This window comes from Barbus barbus (assembly GCF_936440315.1).
Source record: "Barbus barbus genome assembly, chromosome: 1".
NCBI lineage: Eukaryota > Metazoa > Chordata > Actinopteri > Cypriniformes > Cyprinidae > Barbus > Barbus barbus.
In genome coordinates this window covers 18,794,352-18,821,711 of record NC_136729.1, presented here as the reverse complement: position 1 = coordinate 18,821,711, position 27,360 = coordinate 18,794,352, and the positions used below count along the sequence as shown (strand labels likewise).

At 39.9% G+C, this 27,360-nt stretch overlaps 1 protein-coding gene across 2 annotated transcripts; it reads left to right on the top strand.

Moving 5' to 3' along the window:
* The first annotated feature begins 35 nt into the window (after positions 1 to 35).
* Positions 36 to 26,331, top strand: LOC306874067 (neurotrophic factor BDNF precursor form-like). Of its 2 annotated transcripts, none has more exons than XM_079423794.1 (2): positions 36 to 164; positions 25,171 to 26,331. In XM_079423794.1, exons 1-2 carry the CDS (start codon positions 117 to 119, stop codon positions 25,999 to 26,001), a joined length of 879 nt encoding a protein of 292 aa, XP_079279920.1. In that variant the 5' UTR covers positions 36 to 116; the 3' UTR covers positions 26,002 to 26,331. The 2 variants fall into 2 exon arrangements, with proteins under 2 accessions (XP_079279920.1, XP_079279921.1); XM_079423795.1 differs by lacking the exon at positions 36 to 164 and adding an exon at positions 19,925 to 20,208.
* The last annotated feature ends 1,029 nt before the right edge of the window (positions 26,332 to 27,360 follow it).

The following is a 27,360-nucleotide window of genomic DNA, read 5'->3' as shown; positions in this document are numbered from 1 at the left end:
TTGACCCGCTCCCTAATGTTCCCTGCAAGCTCCGCCACTCAGACGAATATCAAAATTCCTGGAGCAGGGAGAGAATCCGCGGATCTGGCGCGTTTTCCGAAATCGGACCTAGTCAAATGGGACCACCGGTCCGACGCTACCTAGCAGCGCACCACAGCATTAAGGTAAGCCTGATGGGAATCAGCATTCTGATGCAATATTACTTCCTTTGGTGTTCCCACAGAAACACGATCAAACAGATAAAGCGAAAGGACATCCACATAAGATGGTCCAACCGGAAGTATTTAGATGAGCGGTAGTTACAGATGGAGAATAACGAGAATGTTCTTGTTCTGAACGCTTGGCGCATTGTTTGAGTCCAAACCTTGCAAACAAAAGGTGTGTCATTACGTCAGAGGGCAACAAGAGGCCAAGCGCCGAGTGAAAACGATGAAGCTTCCATTCAAATATATTCAAACCAAACTACAGGAACACCACAATATCCCATCACATGACAGCAGGTGATTGTATTCAGAGTATGGATCATCTGAAGGGCAAAGGCGGCGTGTGTAGTTATGGTTACATGTGGCGTGGGTGAATCTTTGTAGTAAACCACAGGCAGAAATGCGAAGTGCTGAAAGAAAATGAGGTATCATCTTCTATGCTAATTTATATAATTTCTTTCTGTACTCAATTTCTCTCCAAGCAACATTGTTGTCGAACTTCATCTCCTACTTAACCCTTCGGTCGGTCAATAAATAGGGTGAATGTATGGAGCATTGGTGTTGATGAGTCAGTCCCTGATGACCTCGCTCTTATTGTGAGGATACCTAAAGACCGCCTATTGTGTTGCCATGGCTTCCACATCAAACCATGGCTACAGCCTTATCCTGAGGGTGAAAATGTCCTGAAGTTTGACAGTGAAATGAAAAATGGCACGTAATGTAGACACCGGATTTGATTATTAGCGCAGACGTCCTCTCCGTGGATTTGATGTTTTGTTGTGGTGTTCTCACCTATAGGGGTCATTCGTTTTCAGTCCTTTTTTTCATGAAATCCAGTTGACTTGAGTCACAAAGGACCGGTGTTGATTAGGTAGCCCTTGGCGTCAGAATCCAAGGGCAAATGTCCATCCCGTCATGACAAGCTGACATTTGCAAAGGTTTGACGATAAACATTATATGCCGCGGAGGGAAGGAGGAACCTGAGAGGGATCGTCTTGATGCAAATGTTCTTATAGGTGTCTCTCTCTATTGCTTTTCTTTCACTCGCTCTCGTCTCCTTTACCAAATATAGCTGTAGAATAATGAAAACAATATCCAGTTTATATCTGCAAGTTAGTGAGACACCCACTCTCATTTGCAGCGAGAGCAAATGACCCTGGGGATGAGTCATAACATCACTTTCATGGCCTAATGGTTAGAGAGTCGGACTCGTAATCCAAAGGTTGCGTGCTCGAGTCTCGGGCCGGCAGGGATTGTAGGTGGGGGGAGTATACTTATTATTCTTTCTTCACAAACACAGCGAAATCCAGTATGAGCCCAGGTATCCTTATGAGGTGTATGCGGCCAGAGAACGCCGTTACCCCGCAGGGCCCCTAGCTCCGCAGTTCTTCCCCTCGATGCCCTTCCGAATCAAGCCTCTCTTTGAACATTTCCATTGAAAGGCTGCTTTTTTACCCATGGGGAGTGAGATGAGCTAATGAGAGACTTGTGCTGCTCTTCTAGCTGATTAGACCTGCCATACATGAAGCCTGATGGTACGTTCATGTTTTAAATTCATTGGGAGAAAAAAAGGTTTTAGTAATTCTAATTTTAAATTCTATATATTCTGTCACTGTTTAATCACCATCATGTCAATCCAATCCGGTCTCCTGTGGAAATAATATAATAATAAACAATAAATTTACTATAAGGTCTCAATTGTTAACAGTAGTTGATGCATTAACTAACATGAACTAACAACAAATATTATATTTTCACAGTATTTATTAACCTTTGTTCATGTTAGTTCACAGTGTATTAACTAATGTTAAGAGATGCAACTTTTGATCTTAAAAATGAATTTGTAAATGTTGAGATTAATATTAACTAAGATTAATAAATGCTGTAGAAGTATTGTTAATTGTTAATTCATGTTATCAAATGAACCTTATTATTAAGTCATCAATTGCTCATAATGTAAATAAAAGTGTTTCGCCCGTACAATGACTAGTTACTATGATGATTTGATTTTACATTTATACATTCGGCAGATGCTTTTATCCAAAGTGTCATACATTGAATTCAATGTACACAGATTATCAGTACTTGCTTTTCTGGAAATCGAACCCATTTACGCCAGTTTGAGCTGTAAGGAAGCTACATGAAGATTATCATTGGGGTCCAGTTATTTATTTTTTGCATTATTAATTTAGTTGTTTTGAAAAATGCTAAAAATGCTTCTGAAGTATTGTGAAGTCAGTGTCGTTCCAAATGACTTAAGTGAAAAACAACAACTCTACATCCAAACTGATGAATGAGGACAGTAAATACTGTATCTGCCTTATCTTTTCATTCATCATGCCCAAGCATTCTTTATATGGGTTAAACACACATTATTCTACTCCATTTCAGATGACTGACATGAATCATGTTCATTGCATTCAAAAACATCCACAATCTGTCAGACCACTCCCTACTATACAGCCGCAGGCTTAAAGCTAAAGTGTTAACAGTCTCTGTTTTATCAGACAGATATCAACTTTGCTTAGTTTAAAGGAAGAAAAGAACCGAAGAGAAGTACAGGGGGGCTGTAATCGGACCCTGGAGTCTAAGAGGATTTCAATGCAGTAATATTATATGTCGGTCCCAGCTAGAGGCAGACAAAGGTACGCAGCCAAGCACCAGAGCAGAGCATGTCATCTAAATAGTGCCGGGCTTCTTTTTGCAGTTTATTACATCCAACTGCTTTGTGTTGCTTGAGTTTGGCTGGGAGGCGGCACAAAGGAGGCAGTTTGTTCACCCTCGTCAAGCATGCTTTTATTTGCGCCGGCCCTTTGATGTATAGAGGGAAGCATTCGGAGTAGGATATCCCTAACAGATCAACAGGGAAGAAATCCCACTCTTTTAGTATTGTCTTTAACAATTCCAAGCCTTTCAGCAACTACCGCCTTTATTCACTTTAATGGCTTTACTTTAGACCATTGAGCGAGCTGTCTATTATTATAGCGTTATGGGGAGGGTGGTATTTGTGTCTGAGTGTTTGATTGTATGCATGCCAAACGTGAGGGGATGGACATGTTGGAAATTGCTTTACAGTGTAACAGAAACAAGTGGCTTCACGCCAAGCACACACATGTTTGCTTAGTGTCAAAACTGAATTATAGGCCCAATGACAACATTCAGTTTGCACCTGTTCCTTAAGACAAAGCTGAACTAACAAATCTAGTCAAGGAACTAATATGCCATTACCAAGATATCCACTCCTAATGGTAAGCTGCAAATGACGATGCAACAAAACTGTCAGAAAATTTGCATTATAATACATTGCAAATGATGCGTTGTTGTGACTGCACTTCAACAAAAACAGTAGTTTGGTGGTTAATGTGAGGAGTAACCTCATGTCCTCCTTTTAGTTTTAAAGGGACCGTTCACCCAAATGAACATTTTAACGTTATTTTCTGACCCTCGTGTTGTTTCAAATCTGCACATCTTTCTGTCTTCCATAGAAAAGAAATATGAGTTATAATTTACTGGTTATTCTTTTCTGTGCGATTACATTGAATGGGGCTTGGAGCACATAAAATATTTTAGTTATGAAATGGTTACAAATTCCGTTGTTACCAACAGAGTTCAGCGGAACTTGCGACCATAACTGGCTAACAATTCTTTTGGAAAATGCAACCTAGGTCAATTTTGTGAATTGAATCAAGTGATTCACTGAACTATTTGACGTGACAGATGTCGTAGTTTCTTTTATTGCTTTAGTATGAAAGTTCCCATCTTCATCTGTTGTATATAGAAAAAGCAACCAGTAGATTATTCAAAATCTACTTTTTTGTGCTACAGAAGAAAAATCATGCAGGTTTGAAGGTACATAAAAATCAGTTTTTGTTTTTCCTTTAAAGAATGGCAGATCGTTATTTTTTTATAGGTGAGTTTATCAGTACAGCAAATGAGTAGTCATTTATTTTATATATCTCATTCACACTGTCAGGTCTTAATTAGAAAAATGAACTCTATTAAGAAACTTTTTATAACTGCCAATAGTACCACAAGAGACCAAATGCTAACTAAAATGGCCACTGACTCACCAGATGAATAAAAACATAAACAGTGCAAGCGCATATGCTCTTGAGACTCGCAGCTTTCATGTCTAAGACCTTATAAAAAGAACAGCATTCTTTGATGTCTTGGTACCTAACGATGTCAACAAATTAATTGTCTAATTTTTTGTTTGTCCTATTTTGTCCATTTAGCAACGAGTTTTACCACTAAAACTATAAACAGTGTTGTGTATTGCTGTATGGACAGCTCAATATTAGATGTTCATGTACTCCTTGATGCAAATAGACAAAACCTCTCGGTTGTTGGCACTTACAAACCTCAGCTATTGAAAAGCATGCAAATAAGACTAGTCAAATAAACTTCTCCTCAGGACCTATGGGTGCAGGAACATAGCTTATAGTCATAAAATATTTTGCCTTAAATTATTGGATCAAATATTAATATAACTTATACATATTATATATAAATATATCTACAACCACATTTTAATTTCACGTTATCAAAACTGTTATAAAACCAAGTCTGCCAAAATCATAAATGTACAAAAATCATTTTATTTATTAAATTATTTTATTTAATTTAGTCATTTTATTAAACAATTTTACCACTTTATTAGGCAACATATGATAATGTTGTGCAAGTAGTGTGAAGTCAGCTAAATGGGCCAAATAAGGTTGCAGCATCATATCTCTTAAAATTTTTACAGAAAATCACAATAACTGATCTTGCATTGTTGCTTCAACACTTGACATGTAACAATAATTTTTATTGGTCTGAGTTTTTTAAGGTGGGCAGGGCAGAGTGTTACATGCAGCTTGTCAGAGAAATTGTAAGGTAATTGAGCCTGACATAGAACATTTCATTAATCACTAATAAGGGTACTAAAGCAATTATAAGTAAGCTTGCCAACAAAGCAAAGGTTTATGCAAAAGGTTTTGACATGATCTTTCAAATGAAATTTATAAAAGAAACTTTGATGTTTGTGAAAGGTCATTTTAGGTAGAAATGGCTGGTTAAGCTAAAATGGGCCACAATTTTCAGCTAAAATGGGCTGCATACATACACACTTTTACACAGAAATTGAGGGTGAAAATATGTTTATAGGCTTAGATATGTATCCATACTTATAAAAAAAAATTGCACTGCAGACGGTATAGCAGGAGGACAAGCAAAGAAAGGAAACAGAGAGACGAGAAGAGAAAGGGAAAGAAAGGAACATGTCAGTAAAATGGGCTGCATACACACACACACTTTTCAACAGAAATTGTGGGTGAAAATAGGTTTATAGGCCTACTGTAGATATGTATCCATACAAAATCTTAACAGTCTTTAAAAAAAATACAAGCATACACACATACATGCGCTCAAAAAGACACCAATGCACAGAAACACACTCCTATACAACATGATCAGTTCATTTTTAATTGCATTGTTTAATTAAATATTCATTCAACTTTCTATTTAATGTAATACGTTTATGGTGTTGTTATGGCACACTAAAGACAATAGTGTCAATTTACTGTTAAAACTAAAATGATTTAAGCTGAAATTGCATGTGTTGTTCTCTTTTTATATTGGCCCATTTTAACTGAACAGCTGGCCCATTTTACCTGAATGTTGTGCCGTGGCTCAAGAAGGTACCTGCTGATACTCTAGCTCTCATCATTTTAAAACTTTTATACTTTTTCACATTTAAAAAATATAAATATATTTAAGAGACCCATGCTAATTTATAAGAATATCACTAGATCTCATGCATAGCTTATTTGATGGTACACTCTCAGAAATAAAGGTGCAAAAGCTGTCACTGGGGCGGTACCTTTTCAAAAGGTACATGTTTGTACCTATTAGGCTCAAATATGTATACTGTTGTGCTTTTGTACCTTTATTTCTGAGCGTTTATTATAAGTAATTTACCAAAGCGTGGCACATTTTGGCTGACTTCACCCTAAATAACATTGTAGTATGTTATGAATTCAAGCACTAACTTCCATAACCTAGTAGCCTACATTAACTGTTATTACATACAGTATGCAAATGAATGTGTTTGTACTTGTGTGCTTCTGTATGTGCATATTCGCATGTGCATTCAGACATACTTCTCTCAGTATAAATATGTCCATGCCTAGATCTCTCACGTTTTAAATGTGGGTGTGTTTCTATCCAATTGATGTGCACTTACATTAATGGTAAGATTGTCTTTATGTGCATCTGTTATAGTAATGCTAGATCAGAGCTTGTCAACAACTTAAAAGGCTGTTATAATGGCCACAGAGTGAGTGTATCTATTTAGGAAGCAGATTGCAAAGGTAAAGCGATCAACACCCTACCATGTTCATTACTCAGATATGTTAGTAAAATGCTGATTTTATTGATTGACTGCTTTTCAGTTCTGGTCAGTATGAAAGTATGAAGTATGAACACTTTCTTTACTTTGCTTCATACTGCCAAACTTTTTCTCTCTGTCATCAGTCAATCTTTTTTAGACACACTTGTAAAATGCTTATTAGATTGTTCACTGCTTTTCAGTTCTGCTTAAAGTATGAACACTTTCTTCTGATAGACTTATTTTATAGAATAGAATAGAATAGAATAGCCAATTATACCCAAATGCTAAAGGATACATTTCAAAAGTTCACTAAGCATAATGACAAATTTCATCTAAAAAAAAAGACTCTTGACTGATGAGAAAGTCAATCACAGTCACTCCTCAAACAATTTACTCAGTGTTGTAGTCATCATAAGTTCGACATCATCATAGGTTTTAACACTGTATGATGACTCATTATAATATAAAGATACACCTCCCCGTGTGATTCAGTCATTGGCACTTCTTGATCACAAACCACTAGATGATTTACTAATTTTAATCATCAGGATTGTTGCGGTAGGATTTGCCAGTGAAGAATAGCAGAGTGAGTATGCAATCTCAGATCTAAGATCACTGGGCAACAGAATATTAGGCCTAGTCTTTTCACAATTTCTGCTTAAATAAATTTTTAAGCAATAGATTTAGAGCATAGTCAGATTCACCTGGGATAGTACTTTGTGAATCACAGGCATTCCAATTCTGCTGAAATCTTGAAAAAAAGTTCAGTGTGTGCAGTTTTGTTGCACACTTATATATATATATATATATATATATATATATATATATATATATATATATATATATATATACACACACTCACACATATATATGAAGTGAGTGAAGTGACATACGGCCAAGTATGGTGACCCATACTCTGAATTTGTGCTCTGCATTTAACCCATCCATAGTGCACACACACAGCAGTGAACACACAGTACACACACACCGTGAACACACACCCGGAGCAGTGGGCAGCCATTTATGCTGTGGCGCCCGGGGAGCAGTTGGGGGTTCGGTGCCTTGCTCAAGGGCACCTCAGTCGTGGTATTGAGGGTGGAGAGAGCGCTGGACATTCACTCCCCCCACCTACAATCCCTGCCGGCCCGAGACTCGAACCCGCAACCTTTGGATTACGAGTCCGACTCTCTAACCATTAGGCCACGACTTCCCCCATATATATATATATATATATATTTATTGATTGATTGGAGGCATTATTCTTCCCACATTTTTCCATATATACCCAGTAGTCTGAATATAAACCCATCTTGTTGAATCTGTCCTTTCCCCCTGTTTATGTGAACAGTGTATATTTATGAACACTGAATATGAATGTTATGCATTCTAATGGTTGTCTGTTTCCAATTTGATTCATAGCTGAAACAGTAGAGCGTGGCACCAGAAAGGAGCTGTGAAAGAGTGAGGATATGAGAGAAATTATGTGACACAACTATAGATGTTCCCTCAGTCCTACAGAAGACTGGACGCATCCTTCCACAGACACGTGCCCACACCCACTGCCGAGGGTTATTTTTACTGCCAGGTACTGTGTAAGTTGTGACGTGCAAGCCCCATTACTGATATTTATGGAACACAAATTGAAACAGAGAAATGATACGGCATTCCCTGCGGACCCATCCACTCTTAATAGTGGTCGGTAAATGGAGTGAAGAAGGGGGCTCAAAAATGCTGATGGTGCAGTTATTTCGGCTGCCATACACTTCAGTTCTCATAATGATTTTGGAGACTGAGCGAAGCCCAAATGTAATTAGGCATGACAAACAAGGGAGCTCAGGTGACCCGCATAAAGACAACATTGCATTCAAATAAAACTAGCAAGAGAAAGTATTTTACATAATGTGACAGGATAGAGTTATAGGATAGCCCTTTTTTCTCCAAAAGCCTCTTTTTAAAAAGAAGATTTTCTTCTTGTTAAACCTGAGTTTTGTAGTTTCTACAAGGATGTTCAGCATTTCTCACTTAGGATTCCCTTAAATGAGTCATAAAGAACAGAGCTGAGATCTCACATGCCACACTAATATTTTTGAATATGTTATATCGCTAATGCATCTGAGTCAATCACTCAATCACTCAATCACTCTTGTATTCTGGCTTTTGACAGCCAAGTCCTAAAATGTCTATCTAAAAATATTTTACTATCATAATGGGGAAAAAAGAACTGGATAGAATGCCTCGTGTTGAAATAAAGCTCACAGTTTGGACTTAGAAATACAACCTGATCCCAATAGCGCCTAAGATTGTGTGTGTGTGTGTGTGTGTGTGTGTATAATATAAGATTGTGTGTGTGTGTGTTTGTGTATAATAGGAAAATAAATAGCAGTGGTTCAGGTTCTTAAATAAACTACTGAGCCAAAATGAAAGGCGTTGGATGAGAGCCGGAATGTTGGGTGTAATCTTGGGTAGGAGAAGATGCTGGTGGTCTGACTGTAGTTTGAGGTTCTGGGTATCTCTGTTTAGGAGTTACGGGGGAGGGCAGAGGTGGTGCAGAGGGCCGCATGTGAGTCATCCAGGGAGCCTGTGAAAACTGTGGGAGCGTGGAAAGAACAGAGGAGAGGAAAGGAAGACTGGAGTGATGAAGTGATGCAGTTTTGAGAAAGGAGAGGAAGCGTTGACGGGGTTATCTGAGGGAGGTTCTGAATGCTGTGTTTAGACATTCAGAAGAGCATCAGTGTGGTGTCCTCAATACTGGCCCTGACCCCTCCACATGAGGTACACTTTTTATACAACGAGGCTGCATTTTATTCTGTTTAACCACTTCAAGGGCCACTCGATGGTCTTTGATTAAAATACCTATATAATACCTATAAAATACCTCCACAAACTATACTCACCTGCGACAGTGTTTGCAACCTTGAGCCATTCATTCTTTGAAAAATTTCTTCCGCAACATCTATGCTCATTAATGTGTCCTGACAGCATTGTTGATCTTCATCTGATCGTGGAGAACTAGTATGTGTTAGTCTGCAGTGCACCAAGACCTGCAAGATGTGAGGCATGGAAACTCAGTAACAGACAAATGTTCAAATGAAAAAAGTAAATAAATAAACCTGGTCATATTTTGCATAAGCTTTGTAATGTGACAAGAAAAGTTTTTTTTCTGATTTAATAAAGAATCAGTTCTCTATAATCATCATAACTTATTCAATCTAGAAAGACATGGAAAATACATTAAAAGTGCATTTAAAAACTCAGGTCTGAAGAAAAGCTGTCTCCAGTTGCATTACATCTTAAGCAGACCAGCAGGGATGAGAGATGCAGTTGTGTGTAATCAGCTTTTTCTTGAAGTAAAGCAAACCCAAAATGACAAACAGAGGTAGCCTGTTTGCATTCATTTTCAGTCCGATATGATGGAATCAATTGTCAGGTATATGCTATAATCATATGCTACTACTGACTAACAAGCAAATCGGTTAGATTGTGATTGTTACTGGCAGTAATCCAGGACTTAATGTGGATGAATGAATGAATGAATGGATGGATGGATGAATGAAAGAATGAACTTGTTGAATCAAAACAGCAACTTAGACTTGTGAGTTTAGAGGAAACAGTATCTGTCAGTCCTAACCAGAAAATAAGTTTCTGTGAGAAAGGACTCTGTCCACTGAGCTTTTGAACTTGTTCTCCCTTTCTTTCCTCCCAGCTCGTTTACTGTGCGTGTCTGTGTTGCCTAAGCATACTGTTTACTGTTGCTCTGAGTTATAAATACAATAGCGTTTCATGTCTTTTACAACTCTCCGGCTTGAACGAATCTTGGCTCATATGCGGTTAAATACCACCTATTACTCATGTTACTTTCCAGCACATTTGTAGGACACATCCAAGCATAGCGCCTCGTCACTGCATAACAATTAGATGAGTGTTAGCGCTCTGATGGAATTTTACTGATAACAGACAACGGTCGTACTTGGATTTCGTGACTTCCATTTCATTCTTTATGTCAAGATAAAGGCGTACGCGGGAAAATAACGTTGTCATTTCTTTAAGTTGACAGCGTGCCTCAAGACTGACGAGGATTCAGCTTTTTTTTCTTTTCCTGTAGTACACTCATAACGAAGTTCAAATCTGTATTGCACAGATGTAAGTATGGTACTTAAAACCATGTTTTTCCTCTGTTTGGCTTTCAGTAGCACAGCTTTGTAGCAGCAGCAACAAGTCTCCCGAGAACTTGGTCCTACTTGGCAGAAAATAATATTGTGAAATGTGATCTTACCTGACTTAACCCTGGGTACACAGCCAGATTGAAAAATGTCTTGAACTGTAGCGGCTTCGCGTAATGTTGACATAACACGCGCAATGCACGCACAGACACGCGAAAAAAAGCGCACATTGCTGTCTTGGATGCGCAACTTTTCTTATGGTCATTCATTTTCACTCAGCGTCTCGGGGTTGTAGTTGCTACCTAAACTTGACCGCCTTCGCGTCTTTCAATCACGTAAGAGCACTAACGGCTTTTCTCTGAGCGAGGGCACTGCGTAAATCTGTATAGGGGTTTTGGGTAAATCGCGACTGGTTGCTATTTGTCCTGTCGGCACAGTCACCAAGGTGTTAGAGAGTTTAAGCACGCGGATATTGCAAAGGGTTATTAGATTCATAAGTCACCCAAGTGGTGGGCGATCTTCTGAGCACGGCAGAAGTTCTCATATGATGACTTCAAACAAGACACATTACCTACCAGCATCTGTTGGAGTGTGTGGATATTAAGACACTTCTATCTCCAGGACAGCATAGGGGAACATGGTAAGTAGCACGGAAATACTACACTTAAAGGAATAATTTCTCCAAAAGGCATGGCTTGTGTTTACACTGTGGGGTTGGTATCAAAAGAACAGATTTTGATGTACAACATGTACGAGTGCTCTCGTGCTTATGGACCCTAACGCTGAAGGCTACTTACACGAGGGCTCAGATTTGCTAACATGAATCTAAAACTTTGTAATGCTGCTGTTTTCTGTGATTCGTAGGTAGAGAATAAAAAAAAATCTAAGCAAACCTAACGCAGGCACATACACAGCCGTAGAGAACATACATTCTAATTGGGTTTTGCCTTTGTTGCGCTGTGTGCCAATCTGCGCTTTGATGCCTGTTGGGCTTTTAGCCTTTATACTGAATATCATTTTTACAAGTGCTCTCTCTTGTAAGTGAAAAAGCAACATGTGTAGATATGTCCAACTGCCATGCAGGACAAAAGCAGAGCACCAAGGCGCTATTACTGTGTGATTTGGGGACATGGGTTTCAAGCCTTTTGGGGGGACTCCTCTTTAGAGGGTTATGAGCGACTTTTCAATAAGTGATTCTTTTGTTAAGAAAACGACCGACCAACATGTGATCAAATATTAACAGGACGGGCTTGCCAAGGATATATTCACGTGACAAGGCGTGGGGAAGCAATAGAGTAAAGCAATATCAAGTGGCACTTAACGAAAGTATAGATTTTTGCCTCTAAGTAACCTTAGCTGTGCTATGATTTCAGCACTTTGGACAGAGGCACCGGAGTCGTTGAACGCTGCGGACTAACACGGAGTGAGTGGACATCGCCTTTTGTGTTTTGCAGTTCTTTTGCCAAAGCTAGGGAATTGTTTCACTTTTTCCTTCTTTTTTCGCTTTCGGAGGGAGACCGGTGAAAAAACAAACGCGAGGAAAAGAACCAGTCGATAGTGGGGCTGCTTACTTTGCGCTTGGAGTTTTGTCGCCACTTAGAGCATGTGAAAGTTGCAATCGTAGAGCTGCTGTAGTGTACGCGTGCTTTGCAAGCTCCACTTGGTGCACAGCGTTAACTTTGGGAAATGCAAGTGTTGGTCTTGGAGATCTAACCACTGATAGTGGTTGTCAGCTCTTAAAAAGGTAAGACCTGTTTGTTTTATTCTCCACTTCACTAGCAGCCCTTCTTGGGCAGACGTTTCACTTCTGCATAGAGAAGTGGCACCTCTTTACGCATTTTAACTTTGATTAGTGGTTACGGATAGAGAAAATGTTGCGCTGTGAGGAAGAGCTTTGGGTAGAGAGAAGGCACTGAATCATGAGGGAAATGTTAAACTTACATTATCCTTTTACATTTTTCCTCTACTTTACTCGTATGGTTTTACACTATGACTAGAGCAGAAAACTAAACGGTGACAAAGTTGTTTCAATTAACTACCACAGTTCTGTCACGAATTCATTGAAAAGGAGTAATGTATTCATTTCTATATCTCACAGTTCACCCCTAATAGAGACGTTCATATTTAGCGGTTATTTTACGTGTTGTTATTTATAGAGCAAAAAAAAATTTATGCAAATAGTGAATGTAAGTGCATAAACAGCTGAATTTCCGTCCTCATCATAATCAAATGCTTGCGGAATTCTTGTTGTCTTAAATGCGCAATTGTCTAGCACACGCTTTTCTTGCTTGCTGAATAATGGGGCTTGTCTTTAATAAAATATACGACTCAGCACGAGCTACCTCCTACTTATTGTCTTGCTGAAAACAATCTATCTATCTATCTATCTATCTATCTATCTATCTATCTATCTATCTATCTATCTATCTATCTATCTATCTATCTATCTATCTGTCTATCTGTCTATTTGTCTATCTGTCTGTCTATCTGTCTATCTATCTCTGTAGCTGTCATTCTCATCATCCTTTCTTATCAGCTAAATGTTGTTTTCGTTAGCATGGAGGGATAATTTATTCGTTGAATCGATCCTAAAGTGGTGCAACCAGCCCTTATCAATGTAATCGCGTCTGTAGCATCTCCGCACTTCGTCATCGTGGACATATTGCTAGTGTTTTTACTACGGACCGCTTCTCCGTTTCATTCATCCCGAGATTTCCACTCCTCTCCTCCAGCATCACCTGCTCATCTCGCTCCCCAGCGCACAGGTCTGTCTGTGCACACGCCGAACAGTTGGGAACCACTTAGAGCTAAAAGCTTTCGCCACAGATAACATATCATGTTAAAGTATTTTGAATTGCCTCGCCAAAAATAGCCCGATGGTCAAAACATTGTGTGTGTGTGTGTGTGTGTTTGTGTGTTCACATATATATATATATATATATATATATATATTTCCAGTTAAAGTGAATAAGAATTTGGATAGGCGTGGTCAGATTTTGTTCAGACTGGGTTAGATGGAGCCACCGATAAAATTGCCTGATAAGGAAATGGCTGAGAGGGTGTCACGCGTATTGTGGAGAAAGCTGAAGAAAAGCTGTGCAAGACAGAGGCGAAATTAGGACAGTCAGCGTTTTAAAGGAGCCTTTCGCTGATGATTTTCTGACTTTTATGCCGACTAAGTTTAGGAATTCGTCTCAGTTGCTGAGAGGGATGAGCGGAGGATATTGGCTACGGTCGCCTTTTTTTTTTCTTTGTATCCAAGAATCTGATTAAAGGGTGAGGCGATTGAATGACAAACAGACAGACATGAAAGCCCACGGGCGCCTCAGCACTGCGTTAATCAAGAGTCTATCAGGCGGAAGACATTCAGTGTGTCATTTAGCTGCTTTTAAATGATCCTTATGACTGTTTCTCTTTGTCCGACAGCGTTAGCTTCTTTCAGCACTGCTAAATCGGTCATTTCTCTATTAAACATTTTTTTTCCTTATTATAATCGTACGAAACATGTTGTCGAGAAAATCTCTGTCGCTACAAAAACAATGTATCGAACATCTGACTTTAAAGTGACATAAATCAAGTGGGACAGCAGCATATGTTTTTTTTTTTTCTTCTTTTTGGACAAGTCCAAAAATAATAGCAGCTGGTTTTAGCTATTACTACATTTTATTATTGCCGTTTAGTCATTGTAGCTAATCTTCGTCATTTATTGTTGACATGCAACAAAACGGTCACGAGCGCCGTTTTATGAGCAAATATTTCATGCATAATTTCAGCTCTGTGTTTTTCAACGAAATAATGCTTGTTTTTGCTTACAAATTATCCAGTGGTGAATGCCTAAATACTTATGCATCAATATATGAAATATAAAAATATTTTTAGTTTTTAGATTTAAATGTTGTTATTATTAAACGATTATTTGTGTGTGATTTTATTACACCCCTAACAGCCCAGAGTCATGTTTTCATTTATTGAATGCATTTTTTTTTCTCTAAACATAAACGTGTATATATAATATAATTGTAGTTCATAAGACGGAGAGGGATAGAGATGTGGGTTGGTGGTGTGGGTGTGGGCATGCGGGGGGAGGGGGCTGGAGGCGGATGGGGGAGGGTGGGGGGTGCTGGGGGATGGCACGACACACTTTGTATCTACGGAAGGTTTTTTATAGAACTTTTCTGCAATGTACGTCATCGGATCAGTCCATAAATGGGGTTGTGTTATCTAGCTGAGAATCTCCCTCTCCGCCCCCCTCCCTCCGCTCTCTGATCGCTGCAGAGTTAAGGGTGGGCTTCAATAACAAATCTGAGCTTGGTAGGTTTCAATTCAGACATCACATAATGCTATTGTGGCATTATATTTTTTACAGTTTAATACGCGTTTCCTTCATACTTGTTTGACTGACCGCCGCGGATGATAAGGGGATATTTATTTATGAACTAAATATGATCGGCTTTCTTAATTAACTTTTATATAGAGATGTACCGATTTATTGCGCCCTGCTTCACTCGCGGGAGGAATTTATTATAGGCCTACTGAATATGCAGTTCCTTTGGGAAATAAAATCCTGTGCTCATAACAATTGCGAAAAAGGAAAAGGTCCGTTTTTTTTATTTACCCCCTTAAAAGATTATATTTTGTGCACAGCAATAGTCTCACAATTTCTCGAACAACAATAGTAATAACTATAAAAACACCAATCATCATATAGAGATTTACCACAGTTTTAATAAAGGCTAATTTCCTGGTGCCAAAATTACTTGAATGATACTCCCGACGCTTTTAGTGTTTATGATACTATGTGGACCAGTCTAAAGACATTAAGTCGATTAACATCTCCGATCGCGGGATATTCTGCGCAAGAAAACCACAAGAGGTTTGAGGAATTGGGCGCGCGCTCAAGCAGGAGCGTGACTTGTGGCGCTCTAGCGCAAAGCGCTCGTTCTGCGAGAGGTCGTGTGATATCTCCACTTTAGGGTGTAATTCCTCCATAACCTGCTTGTAAACTACGCCTGGATATGTCTGTTTTTTTGTTTTTCTGTAAGACTTCTGAAACGAACGCTATTTAGGGTGCGTGATCCCATTGTGTTTGCATTTAATGTTTGCGTAAACAAGGGTGTTTGTGTGTCTGTGAATGTGTATGGGCTATATATTATTGACCTCCAGCATATATCTGCATCCTAATTCGTTTAACAGTTTGATGGGGTCTGTATGATGAGCTTTGCTACTTGTTTGCCACCCACCTGTGTGCTTTACTCGATATAAAATGGAGTGGCACTTGCCTCTCTGTATGTGAATAGCTACAGAGCATCATTAGTGCTAGTGCCTGGCAACTAAGGCTCCACCAAGGAATTCTCTAACTATTCGCCAACGTCAATGCTTGGGTATGTATATGCAGGACTTCTCTAACATGTTTGCAATTTGCCTCTGTGGATGTTGGTTAAGAATGTCATCTGGGCTGTGTTTGTGTTTGAGCATGACTTTGATAGACTTGCTTAATGTTATTTCTAAGGACTCTAACACAAGCTTGTTGAACAAAGCAAACTTTTTATTATATTTTTTTTCCACATTTGAATGTTTAACATTTCTTAGATGCCATTTAGACTGCAGTTTCTTTCCGACTGCTTTGTAGAACAGTGATTTTCATTCTTCGTGGACACATGAGTTCTTAATTTCTCATCTTTGTTTGTAACAATGTAAATCCAATGCAATTTTGAGCTTACAGTCATCAGTCAGATCACTTGTAGTGCTATTTCAAATCTGAAATGTACTATTTGTTTATAGCGTTTCTTCTTACATGCATTCGTCACATGCAAGTCCACAGTATATTAACATGTACATATTTGAAATTAATATACAAACTATAGTAACCACAAAAGACAAGCTACAACAGTGCATAACATAAACTGTCTACCTAATTATGTAAAAATACTCACCCTTGACACATAAGGGTTTGTTGGGCAAGCAAAAGGCTAGATTACCAGAGGATGTGTGTACAAAGGGATAAAGTGCAGCAGAGGGCTTATACCCCACAGATACATTACCAGTGTAGCTGGTGTATGCTGCAAGGGATAGATTACAGTTGCATGGATTGTATAGCTCATTGTGTCTACGTGCTAAAGTGGATATCTAAGTGTGTAGTCCTATAATGTAGCTGCTATAAGTCAAGACTTTGAGATCTTTATCTGACTTACACAACTGGCCACTGTTGACCACCGTCTGCCCTTTATTGATAACAGGGACCTGTTGCATCTTGCTATTGGAGAGATGAGCACTGCGCAATTCTTCAGTGTAAAGAGTGGGTCTCAGATGAGATGGTGATGTGAGTCACACCAAGCACTGCCCAGACTCCCTTCCCTAAAGACAGCGAGCCGAAAAAACAGAGACAGACACCCAGGAATGGGCAAACTTAAGTTCCACTAAGTGACTCACTCATTTCAATGCAATGACAAAATGGAAAGATGGGACACTTGAGTGAGTGTACATACTCAAACATACGCTCTGCATTACAGACTAAACAACACTAAATCATTGACGTTGACTGAGTTTTTTTAAAGTATACTCTGCATGATTTATGTTTCGTCATTCATATTTTTGTTTACAGCTGGCTTGTGTGGGAAATATTTGTGAAGACTCAGATACACTCTTAAAAATAACGCGGGACCATAGATGCCAATGCAGAACCTTTATTTTTAAGAGTATATTTCAGTGTGCAATCTGGTGCCATGCTGACACCCATTTTGTGGTTCATTGCACCACTGATGGTCAGAAATGACATTGTTCACTTCCCTGTGCTCTGTGACAGTACTGTGATGTGTTTGATAAATGTTGTAAACTGACTATTGGTCTGTCATACCATGAACTGGTCTAATTTTCTAGTTTTCTAGCAGTGGCTGAAAGCTCTTTTTTTTCCTCAAGAAGCCATCACCTCTGTTTTTACAGCTAGTTTTGACACTCTAAAAGTTTTATCTTGCCCTGTAGTAGCAGAAAGTATTTCACCATTTCAGGTTTGTACAGGACACAGATCTCCTCCAACATGTTCTGAGAGATGCTTCATTAAGTGTCACAAGGCAACTTCAAAATCCTATTTTGCCATAGTGTGGAAGACCCGTTCTGTCAGCTCCAGGATGGAATATGCTACGGTGGGTCAAGACAGAACACAATGACAAGACAACAGATGGCAAGTTTTTGAGAAAGCTGAGGTGACGTCATTAGCGACCCGACCTATTGGATAGAGACACGGCCATCGCTTCTGACGCCGCTCCGACTCTCTCAACATTCATCACTTTGAACACGCTGATCCTGATGGTCAAGTTTCAACAAATGTATCGGCTCTAACGTCCATACTGTATATTTTGTCTTCATTTTATGGACCCTAAAGTTTCCACAAAGTTGCAGCAAATGAAAGTCAAGGTCTTTCCACAGTTCATCTCTTGCTGTATTCTCATTAGTCCATATGTCCACTTTGTGGTTATCTTAACTCTGTCTGTGGTGCTGGTGTCAACTTTATGCTGTATGTGCAGTTCTGAATGAGATCCATGTTGTTTTTGTGCTCCTAATGAGAAGCAGAGTGATTTATTTATGGATTACCTAGCTGGAACAGCCTTAATGCGCAGTGTGTGTGTGTGTGTGTGTGTGTGTGTGTGTACATTTTACCTCTCTTGGAGTCATGTCGCTCCGTAATTGCTGATGCAACTCTTTGTCATCCAGGGTTTGCCCTCTCCTCCTGTGAACCTATGGGATGAGTTATATTCAACTTGGCTTGTCCCTATAGGAGAGAGGAAGGGGCTGTAAGCAGGAGTATGTCAAAACGAGTGAAGGTGAAAGTATATTTTTGAACATATGCAAGTTAAGTAGTGCAAAAAGGTAGAAGATGAGAAGGAGAGAAAGAAACAGAAAGATGGAGATGGAAATAAAGAGATGGGAAGGCAGGTGTTAGCATCCACTCCCATGCTGGGAACAGCTAGGTCTGAAACCGCTCCACCTCATTACCTTATGCAGAGAATAATCATCATCACTATACACCAAACTCATCAATATAAATCTTGCATTGGACGAGATCCAAAAGCACTTGGAGCATTAGAGTCCTGGTGAAAGTATGGGGCTAATGATGTGGTGTATAACATGGGGTGAAAGAAGAAGGAGTAGTTCTCCTAAACTCCTCCTGGAAGGTCATGTGAAATGCTGCATAGAATTAACCGTAAATCTGCAGGTGAATGGCACAATTATATCACCGCCCTATTAGTTTGAACCATTTACCTTACAAATATCAAACATACCACTCCCATTAATGAAGGAATATAACTGACACTGGAAGAACAATGAATAGTATTAAAAGCAATGAACCAACATCTGGCACATAAGCTCCTTTGGCAGACATAGGGTCTCGAGCTGACAATAGTTTAAAATATCACATACAGAGAGGGCCAGGGAATAATAGGTCCTTGATGTGGTGGGGGCAAGGGGTGAGCTCTTTACTTTGAAGCTACCTTTGTGGAGTCACAATTGCAAATATCAATTTCAGCAGATGATCTATAGTCTTGTCACAAAAAGGTGTTTCATATTAACCTAACGGCTGTCCATTAGGAAGCTGTTGCAGCATTTGATGGCAGCAAAGCCAACAAATTTAAAGTGGAATGAACTATGGAGATTTAGATGGCAAATGCAATAACTTAAAACCATAAATTATCTTCTGAATGGAGAACTGCGAATGTAATAACTTAAAACATTAAATTATTATTTTACTGGTTGTACAAACTAGATTTCAGGTGTTCGCGTGTGGCTACAATTTCTAAATACAAAGTCAACAAAAATGAAGCAAAACTGAGTTTGCATTAGCTTAAGTGATTCACTTTGGTGAACAAGGAATCATATTTTATATATAGGCTACCTTCATTATTAAAACGACTCAATGGTAATCATTTGAAGGAGCACTTAAGAGAAGATGCGATGACATAAGAAACGAAGAATAGCCTATGGAAAAGCACACTCAGACTCAATGCATCCAGGAATTAAAAAGGTTTCTCTCACATGTTGCTCTTTGGCTCTCGGTAAACGCCATAAGAACATACTTTCCGGTTATTCGTTAGGAATAAGCGTCTCACTCGGTTCGGTTGGCGGTCGCGCTGGAGTCACATGTTGCAACGTCACGCAGTAGTTGCTGTTTTCGCGAGGAATGAAGCCTTCATTTCAAGCTGGAGAGCTCTCAATGCGCACTACACAGCGAGCGCTCACCATGCCATCCAACTGCTTCAACCCAACTCCAAAGGATCCGCTCAGTCATGGGAGTCCATTACCTCAACCATGCAATTTCCACCATCAATAATTTAATCTATCTGCTCAAAAGCTGAAGAGACAATTTGCATCTGCTGCTTGGCGGGCGAATATCGCAAAATAGTTACGCGGAGGGCTTATCCAAAACATCCCAGATGACACTGTCCTGCTGAATGGTCTCCTTTACGACTGGACAGTAAAGGTAGGTTTTTGCGCGGAAAAGAGTGATTACAGCAGGTTTTGTATTGACTGCGTCTGAAATGAGAAGCGGAGTTAAGAAAGTAATCAAGTGTTGGATCATGTAGCGGCAACATGAAACGATATCCTCGCGTTCATTAATAAGATACGGCGTTATTATGTTGATTGAATTTCTGATAGGGGTCAGTAGAACCAAAAAAAATAGTTTTGGTTTATTATCCAGAGCTATTAGCTGTTTATCCTGGCCGCTTATATGCGTTCAGTTGTTTAATTGTTAGGTAGATGATATGTGCTGCACTCGGGCGTAAGGAGGTGGATATTTTAGTCATATAGAATTTTTACTCGTTAATGGAGTAAAAAGTATTACCAAACGGTATATAACAGTATATTTACTCATATGGACATACTTCTTATTCAGTTTAAGCGCAAACTATGTGCGCGAACGTTCAGAGCATAAATGCGTTTCGTGAATTGACTGAGACTTGAAGAACATGAAACTTGAGATCATCGTTTAGGTTTACCGTGTAGAGTCTAGCCTTCCCCTGGAACAGATTAACTCCCAAAGCGAAGATAAAGTTTTCAAATTAGAAACTAACAAATAAATTAGAGTTCTGGGCTGCTTTTGGATAAAAAAAGTGTGCAAACTAAATCATACTACTATTTTATTTTCTCAAAACCTAGGATTTGTAGTAGCCTAATGCGCACTGTTGTTTACAAAGCTGTTTAGTGACCAGCAAGTCAATATTATTAGTATATTGTGTATATATATTATATTGAAGATTAAATTTGTTTTGGAGGAAAAGCTTGATGTAGGATGCAGCAAAGAAAACAAGCCTATTCATTCCTATTAATCTGCGTTCTCTCTGTGTAAACGTCTGTTTATGTGTCAGAAAGAGATGTTTCTAGTGGTCTATGCTTTTCTGCTTGCCTTTATTTCAATCGCGCTTTATGCAGACGAACGCGCCATCTAGTGCAGAAGTGTTGTAAAGCCTGTTAACGAGTAAAGGCTTTACAGGTATTTATAGAGTTTGGGTTAGACAAAATTGAGGTCTTGAACTTTTTTAACAAGCACTGACTCAACCTCTTGAAAAACCTTGCAACATAGATTTCACCATAGATGAATAGAGAGAGTTTTTTTTTTTTGCAGTCATCTCATGTTGTGTTACCACTAATGCCAGTTTGTAACTATTATGGATTCCACATTTTAATGTGTTCTTGAAGTCATTAAACATCATTACACCTGTGTGAGCTTAGGTGATGCACGCTACAGTGTTCTTGTCATTGAGACAAGAACACCAAAGCAATCTAAAATCTTTTCTCAGGCTACAAGCATTTTCCTCAACTTTTGTTGTTCTTTTCAAATATTTAATCATGCATTGTTAAATATCTTTGTCCTTAAGGAGTGAATACCTTTTTATTTTTTTCTTTAGAGTGCCAAGACTACCATCTGAAAGTGTCTGTTACCACAATTCTTTTAAGTTGGAAAAGTCCATCTGTCATGAGTGGTTTTGCTTCTTAATCCCTCTATGGCATGGAGATATAATCAAATACAGTTGTGGGGGAATCAAGATCATGCAGACCAATCTATCCTGTCCTACCTGCCTCTTTCCAAACAATTGAGCAGGTGCATGTGGTCTTTTTGCCAAAACCATAGAGCTGCCACTCATGCCCAATTAAAGTACAATCATGTTTTACAGTGAAAGGTGTTTGAACGTGCTCCTGCCGAACCCCGACCATATGGGTCAAATACAGCTGTGTGGATGAAGTATTTCATCAAGCTTTCTGTACCTTACTTTGTAGATAGAGAGTTTGAAAGATCACTGAAGGCTGGATGGTTTGTCATGTCAGGTTTGATTGATGGAAACCTGGTTTGTTGTATATTCAATGCCTCTTAATAAATCTGGCTTCAAAGGCCTAACAAAAGCGACACAAAAAGCATGAATTAGCAGCTTTGTTTACCTAACAGTTCAACCTTTCATCAACCATGAAAGACATCTTTTTTATTTTGGACATTTAAACACACCTGAAACCGTGACTGGATTCTTTTTTGTGGTGGCTACAACCACATTGCCACTCACATTCTGTGACCCATCAAAAACACCTGTACTGCCTGTGTACACAAACATAACTCATGTTTGCACATCATTCCGAACGATGACAAGATATTGATATCACATTAACATGCGCAGCTCAAACACACGCATATTAAAAGCAGAACAAACATGTCCGTCAAGGTAATCTTGTCTTCCCTCGCTGATTTGAATGAGACAGAAGGTCTCAGTTATTGCCAACTCTGTCCCAGAGCAATAAAGTGATTCATCGTCTAGATTACCGTTTAACAGGAAGTTGATTGAGAGCATAATCCATATTGATTCTCTTGATGGAAACAGGAAATAGCAGTTAGAAATAAAATAATTTGTTGTTCCTGGTGAAAAGGGACCCCAGAGGAAAATGGAAAGCAATTGCGAGCTGATGAGTGGCACTGCCCCCTAGCACCACTCCTTCTAGCCCCACCGCCCTTTTCCTCTCATCCCCCTTTGAGACCAGAGAGAGACGTCATCAGGGTTGTTGTGCTCTCGGCCTCCACCCCCTGCCACACAACTACACACCGGTACTCTAGTCTAATTAGGAGAGAAAGATACAATTTAGTCAGCGCTGTGCACTAAAGTTCAGTAGTCAACAATAACTGCCCTTCGCCCTTTTACATAACACCTCAAAGCCATGTAGCTCTGTAATGCATTTAAGGTTATGTATTACCAGTAGGATTTGGATGAGAGATGGCATTGGTACTCCACCTGCTGTCAGGTAGGGCAGCAAAAGAGATTTGGGTGTCAGCATGACTGATGCTGGTATTTCATTCAGAAGCCTCTGCAATATATATATATATATATATATATATATATATATATAAATACTTCTCTCATTAGGGAGACGGCAGATGTTTGCTAATTGGGATCATCCTGAAACTGGGGCGTCACTGGGCTGTGCTGCTCTGTATGTGCGTAAACCTGCATTAAGGTTGTCTTTAGAGCACGAACGCTGACAATAATCCATCCGTCCTCATAGGCACGACACATCTGGAGGAATGAAATAAGACAGAATCACTGAATAATCCTCAGGCAAGCACTTTAAATTCCTCGCTATATTCAGCAGAGGTAATTGCTGACAATGTAAGAAGCTTTTTCCATTACGGGGAAAGCTGACAGACTGAAGTATCTTTTCATGCCTGCAGAAGCAGCTTGTACACACATTTTGCGCGCTGCCTGATTTGATTAAGATTGATCTGTCCTCCACAGCTGTATCCTCGGCTCTGGGTTTTTCCATGCTTGTTTTTGACCATTTGAGAGGAGAGATTAAAGATGCTCCCACCTCATCTCCCTAGCCAAACACACACACACACGTTGGCACTCACACGCTCTCTCACACACACACCCCTCGTGGACTGCGACGTCACTGAGCGAGGGGACTTTGAGCTCATTAAGTAGAGGGCTGTGATATTCTGAATCGAGACTGTGGGACTCCCAACCGACCTATTTATAGAAAGCACATCTCCATGGCAGTCATCGCTGCGCTAGCAAATCGCAGCCGTGGCCCCAGACACCAATTAAGAATGAAACAAATGCCTTTTAGACAGGGCGTGTCCTTCCTTCTCTCCTACCGGCCCGTACTGCCTTCCACTCTGGGAGTGGATCCTCCCTCTGCCTCTTCCTGAAGCTGCGTGGGGCATCGGGAGGACAGCACACAGAGAACTGGCGAAGCCTTGCTGCGGTGCTGGATATTTTTAAATGCACTCCCCCCTCCGCCCCCCTTTACCCACCCCTACCTCTCCCCTTCTCCTCAGAAAAGTGAGAGTAATGGGTATTTCTTGTTGTTGTATATGCATGTTCCCCTGTCTGTTCGTATGCGCTGGGATGCCGTTGGATGCAATGAATCGCAGTGACTCATAGAGGGACTTCAGAGAGGTAAGAGAAAGCTGCAGAGAGCAAGGGAGAGAGGAGGAATTAAATGGGTTCACGGTTTCCTGGAATTTTCATTTAGTTGCGTTCTTTTCATAATCTGGGAAAAATGTCATTGATTAGAACATAGCAGTTTGTGTGTTGGTAAGAATGAGTGAATGAATGACTGGGGTCTTTCTGCATCTCTCCTTCTCTGTGTATCTTTCTTTAATCACTCCATTTCAGTTCGTTCTCTGCATTCTTACTGTGTCTTTCCTTATCTCTCTGTCTCCTTCAGTTTTTAACTCTCTTAGTGGGAAAGATAATCATCACCTTACTGTGTGGGTTTGTTTTTCCAAATGAATCCTGCTCACCTGATTCCAGAGAAGTTTAGATGTTGTTATACATTTGGGAAATATATAAAGTTCATCTGTAACATATGTGAAAATTTAAAAAATGAAAAATTTTATGATTTTAGTAGTATGTATTGCAGTAAATATCAACATTTTAAATAGAATGAATTCAATATTGAATTACCCATGAAAAACCTTGATAAAACCTTGATGATACTCTCACAAGCAGTTCACACACCTCTAAGGGAACAGAGGAGGCAAGGGAACAGGAGAGTGAGAAGGAGGAAGTGAAGGGGAAGAGAAAGACGGAGGAGAGTGGGAGCAGTTCTCTAGTGTCCTTTTAATGGTACTCCAGGGTCTCTGAATTTAGCCCGCTGTATTTGCAGGTGGGGGAAGGGGGCACAAATGTGCAGGTGCGTGTGCAGGGATGGAGAAAGCACAAAGAAATAACAAGTTGGCACGTTTTGTTCGTGTCATACTTTGTAGCGCATTACAGAAACTATTTGCGAAGCTTCATTGGGCACAATAACACATGGCCATTAATAAAGGTGTTTAACATAATGTTTATTGCAGTATGGTGACTGGAAATGGTTGCTTTACGTTGTGTTTTCTCTTCCTCCCTCCTCTTTCCTCACTCCCCCCCCATCCCTCTTGTCTTTCCCCTTTTGCTGTCTCCAGTTCCAACAGGTTAGAAGAGTGATGACCATCCTGTTTGTTACTATGGTTATTTCATACTTCAGTTGCATGAGAGCTGCGCCCATGAGAGAGATCCCGGGCTTGCAGGGGGGCCACCAGGCCGAGGGCTACCTGGGCGCCGCCGCCGCCGCCGCTGCCATCACCTCAGGCAGCCGAGGCCACGGGACTCCACAGAGTGGGGGCGGGCTGCCCTCGCTCACGGACACTTTCGAGCAGGTGATTGAGGAGTTGCTTGAGGTGGAAGGAGATGCGACGCAGCAACTGGGGCCCGGTGCCTACCAAGGCCAAGGAGGGGGTGGTCCCGCAGCCGTGGCTGACTCGAAGGACGTTGACATGTATGCCTCGCGGGTGATGATCAGCAACCAAGTGCCTTTGGAGCCGCCGTTACTCTTTCTCTTGGAGGAATACAAAAACTACCTGGACGCCGCCAACATGTCGATGCGCGTGCGGCGGCACTCGGACCCCGCGCGGCGAGGGGAGCTCAGCGTTTGTGACAGTATTAGCCAGTGGGTGACTGCTCTGGACAAAAAGACGGCCATAGACATGTCGGGCCAGACAGTCACCGTCCTGGAGAAGGTCCCCGTGACTAACGGTCAGCTGAAGCAATACTTTTTTGAGACCAAATGCAACCCCTTAGGGTACACAAAGGAGGGCTGCCGAGGAATAGACAAGCGGCACTATAACTCGCAATGCCGGACAACCCAGTCTTACGTGCGAGCCCTTACCATGGATAGCAAAAGGAAGATCGGCTGGCGGTTTATACGGATAGACACTTCGTGTGTATGCACATTGACCGTTAAGAGGGGCAGATAGTGTACACAATGTATAGATTTTATTGAGAGTTCTAAAAGACATAAAATAAAAAAATATCTATTTGTGTATATATACATAACAGGGTAAATTATTCCGTCAGATGAAAATTTTATGGACTGCATGGAAAAAAGATAAAGTTTATACAGTAAGTGATACAATCTATTTATTGAACATATTCATGATCTTGTAAACAATTAAAAAAGATCTGATCAGTCATTTGCGCCCAGTTCAAATTACTATATCACATTCCTCGAGACATTGTGTTTTTTACGTTGCCAAGATTTTGAGAGATGAGGAGAGGAGGGGGTGAGAAAGAATTACATTCAAGGGAAAAAAAAAACTGAAAAAAAAAAACTTGCATGCTGCTTCAGTTGTGAATTGAGAAACTGTCCACTTTGGGAAAACAAGGAAATGATTTCCGACCAAAACATTCCGTTTACATTCTCAACCGTAACAGGATTTCCTCCTCTCAGTACTCTGTCTGTTTACTATCCTCAACTTCTCAAGGTAATGTTGGAAATACATACTATGTCAAGGTGCTGTTGTCAAAGCTTTGCTGTTTATTTTTTTATCCCCACAAGATGAAAAAAATATATATAAAATATATATAAAATTTATTCATTGACATGTGTTCTGGATTAATATAATTCATTTTGTATGTTGTGAAATTGTTTGCAATATTAAATTGAAATATTTGAAGAAATAAAATTACTATAGGCAACTGAAAAACCAAACCAATGTCAATAAAGTTTGAGCTCTCCCTTTGCAGGTCTAAATTTGACACAAGCTTTGGAGAGAACCTCTTCTCTCACAGCGAACATACATTGGATCCTTCATTCAAATGATTTCAAAAGGGATAGAGATCCATTGAAGTACCTCCTATTCTCTCACCATATATAAATATCAGTATAATCGAGAGGATCAAAACCTAGTTTGAAGAATTTCGCGAATGCAGATGAAAACACGTCTATCCAATGTAGATTAAATTATCTTCCATAGAAGAACAAACAGTCCAAAGAGTTCTCAGCTAAGACCTAATGTACACTTGGCATGTAAATTCAATGGAAACCAGTCCCTCACGTAATGTTGTCCAGTCAGAGGGTACAGGTCGTCATCACTAGCATTGGGAGATTAGGATTTTCTTTTGTCTGAAAGATAGATCAATGGAGTCAACACTCCAATGCACATGATATCTGATACACTTGAACACAGACACAGACCTATACACAAACCTGCTTTCCTTCAAAGGCAGTTATCAGACAACAGAACAGAAACTGTGTGACACTGATACACTGCCACAGATAAGGGAGGACATGAAGTTTCATCTGTTTATGGTAAGTATCTCACTGCATCATAAGT

Excerpts from the sequence above, each read along its gene's own strand:
- LOC306874067 (XM_079423794.1), top strand. The coding sequence starts at position 117 with ATGGGACCACCGGTCCGACGCTACCTAGCAGCGCACCACAGCATTAAG. Across the intron at positions 165-25,170 it reads CAGCGCACCACAGCATTAAG|TTCCAACAGGTTAGAAGAGT; the intron begins GTAAGCCTGATG and ends TGCTGTCTCCAG.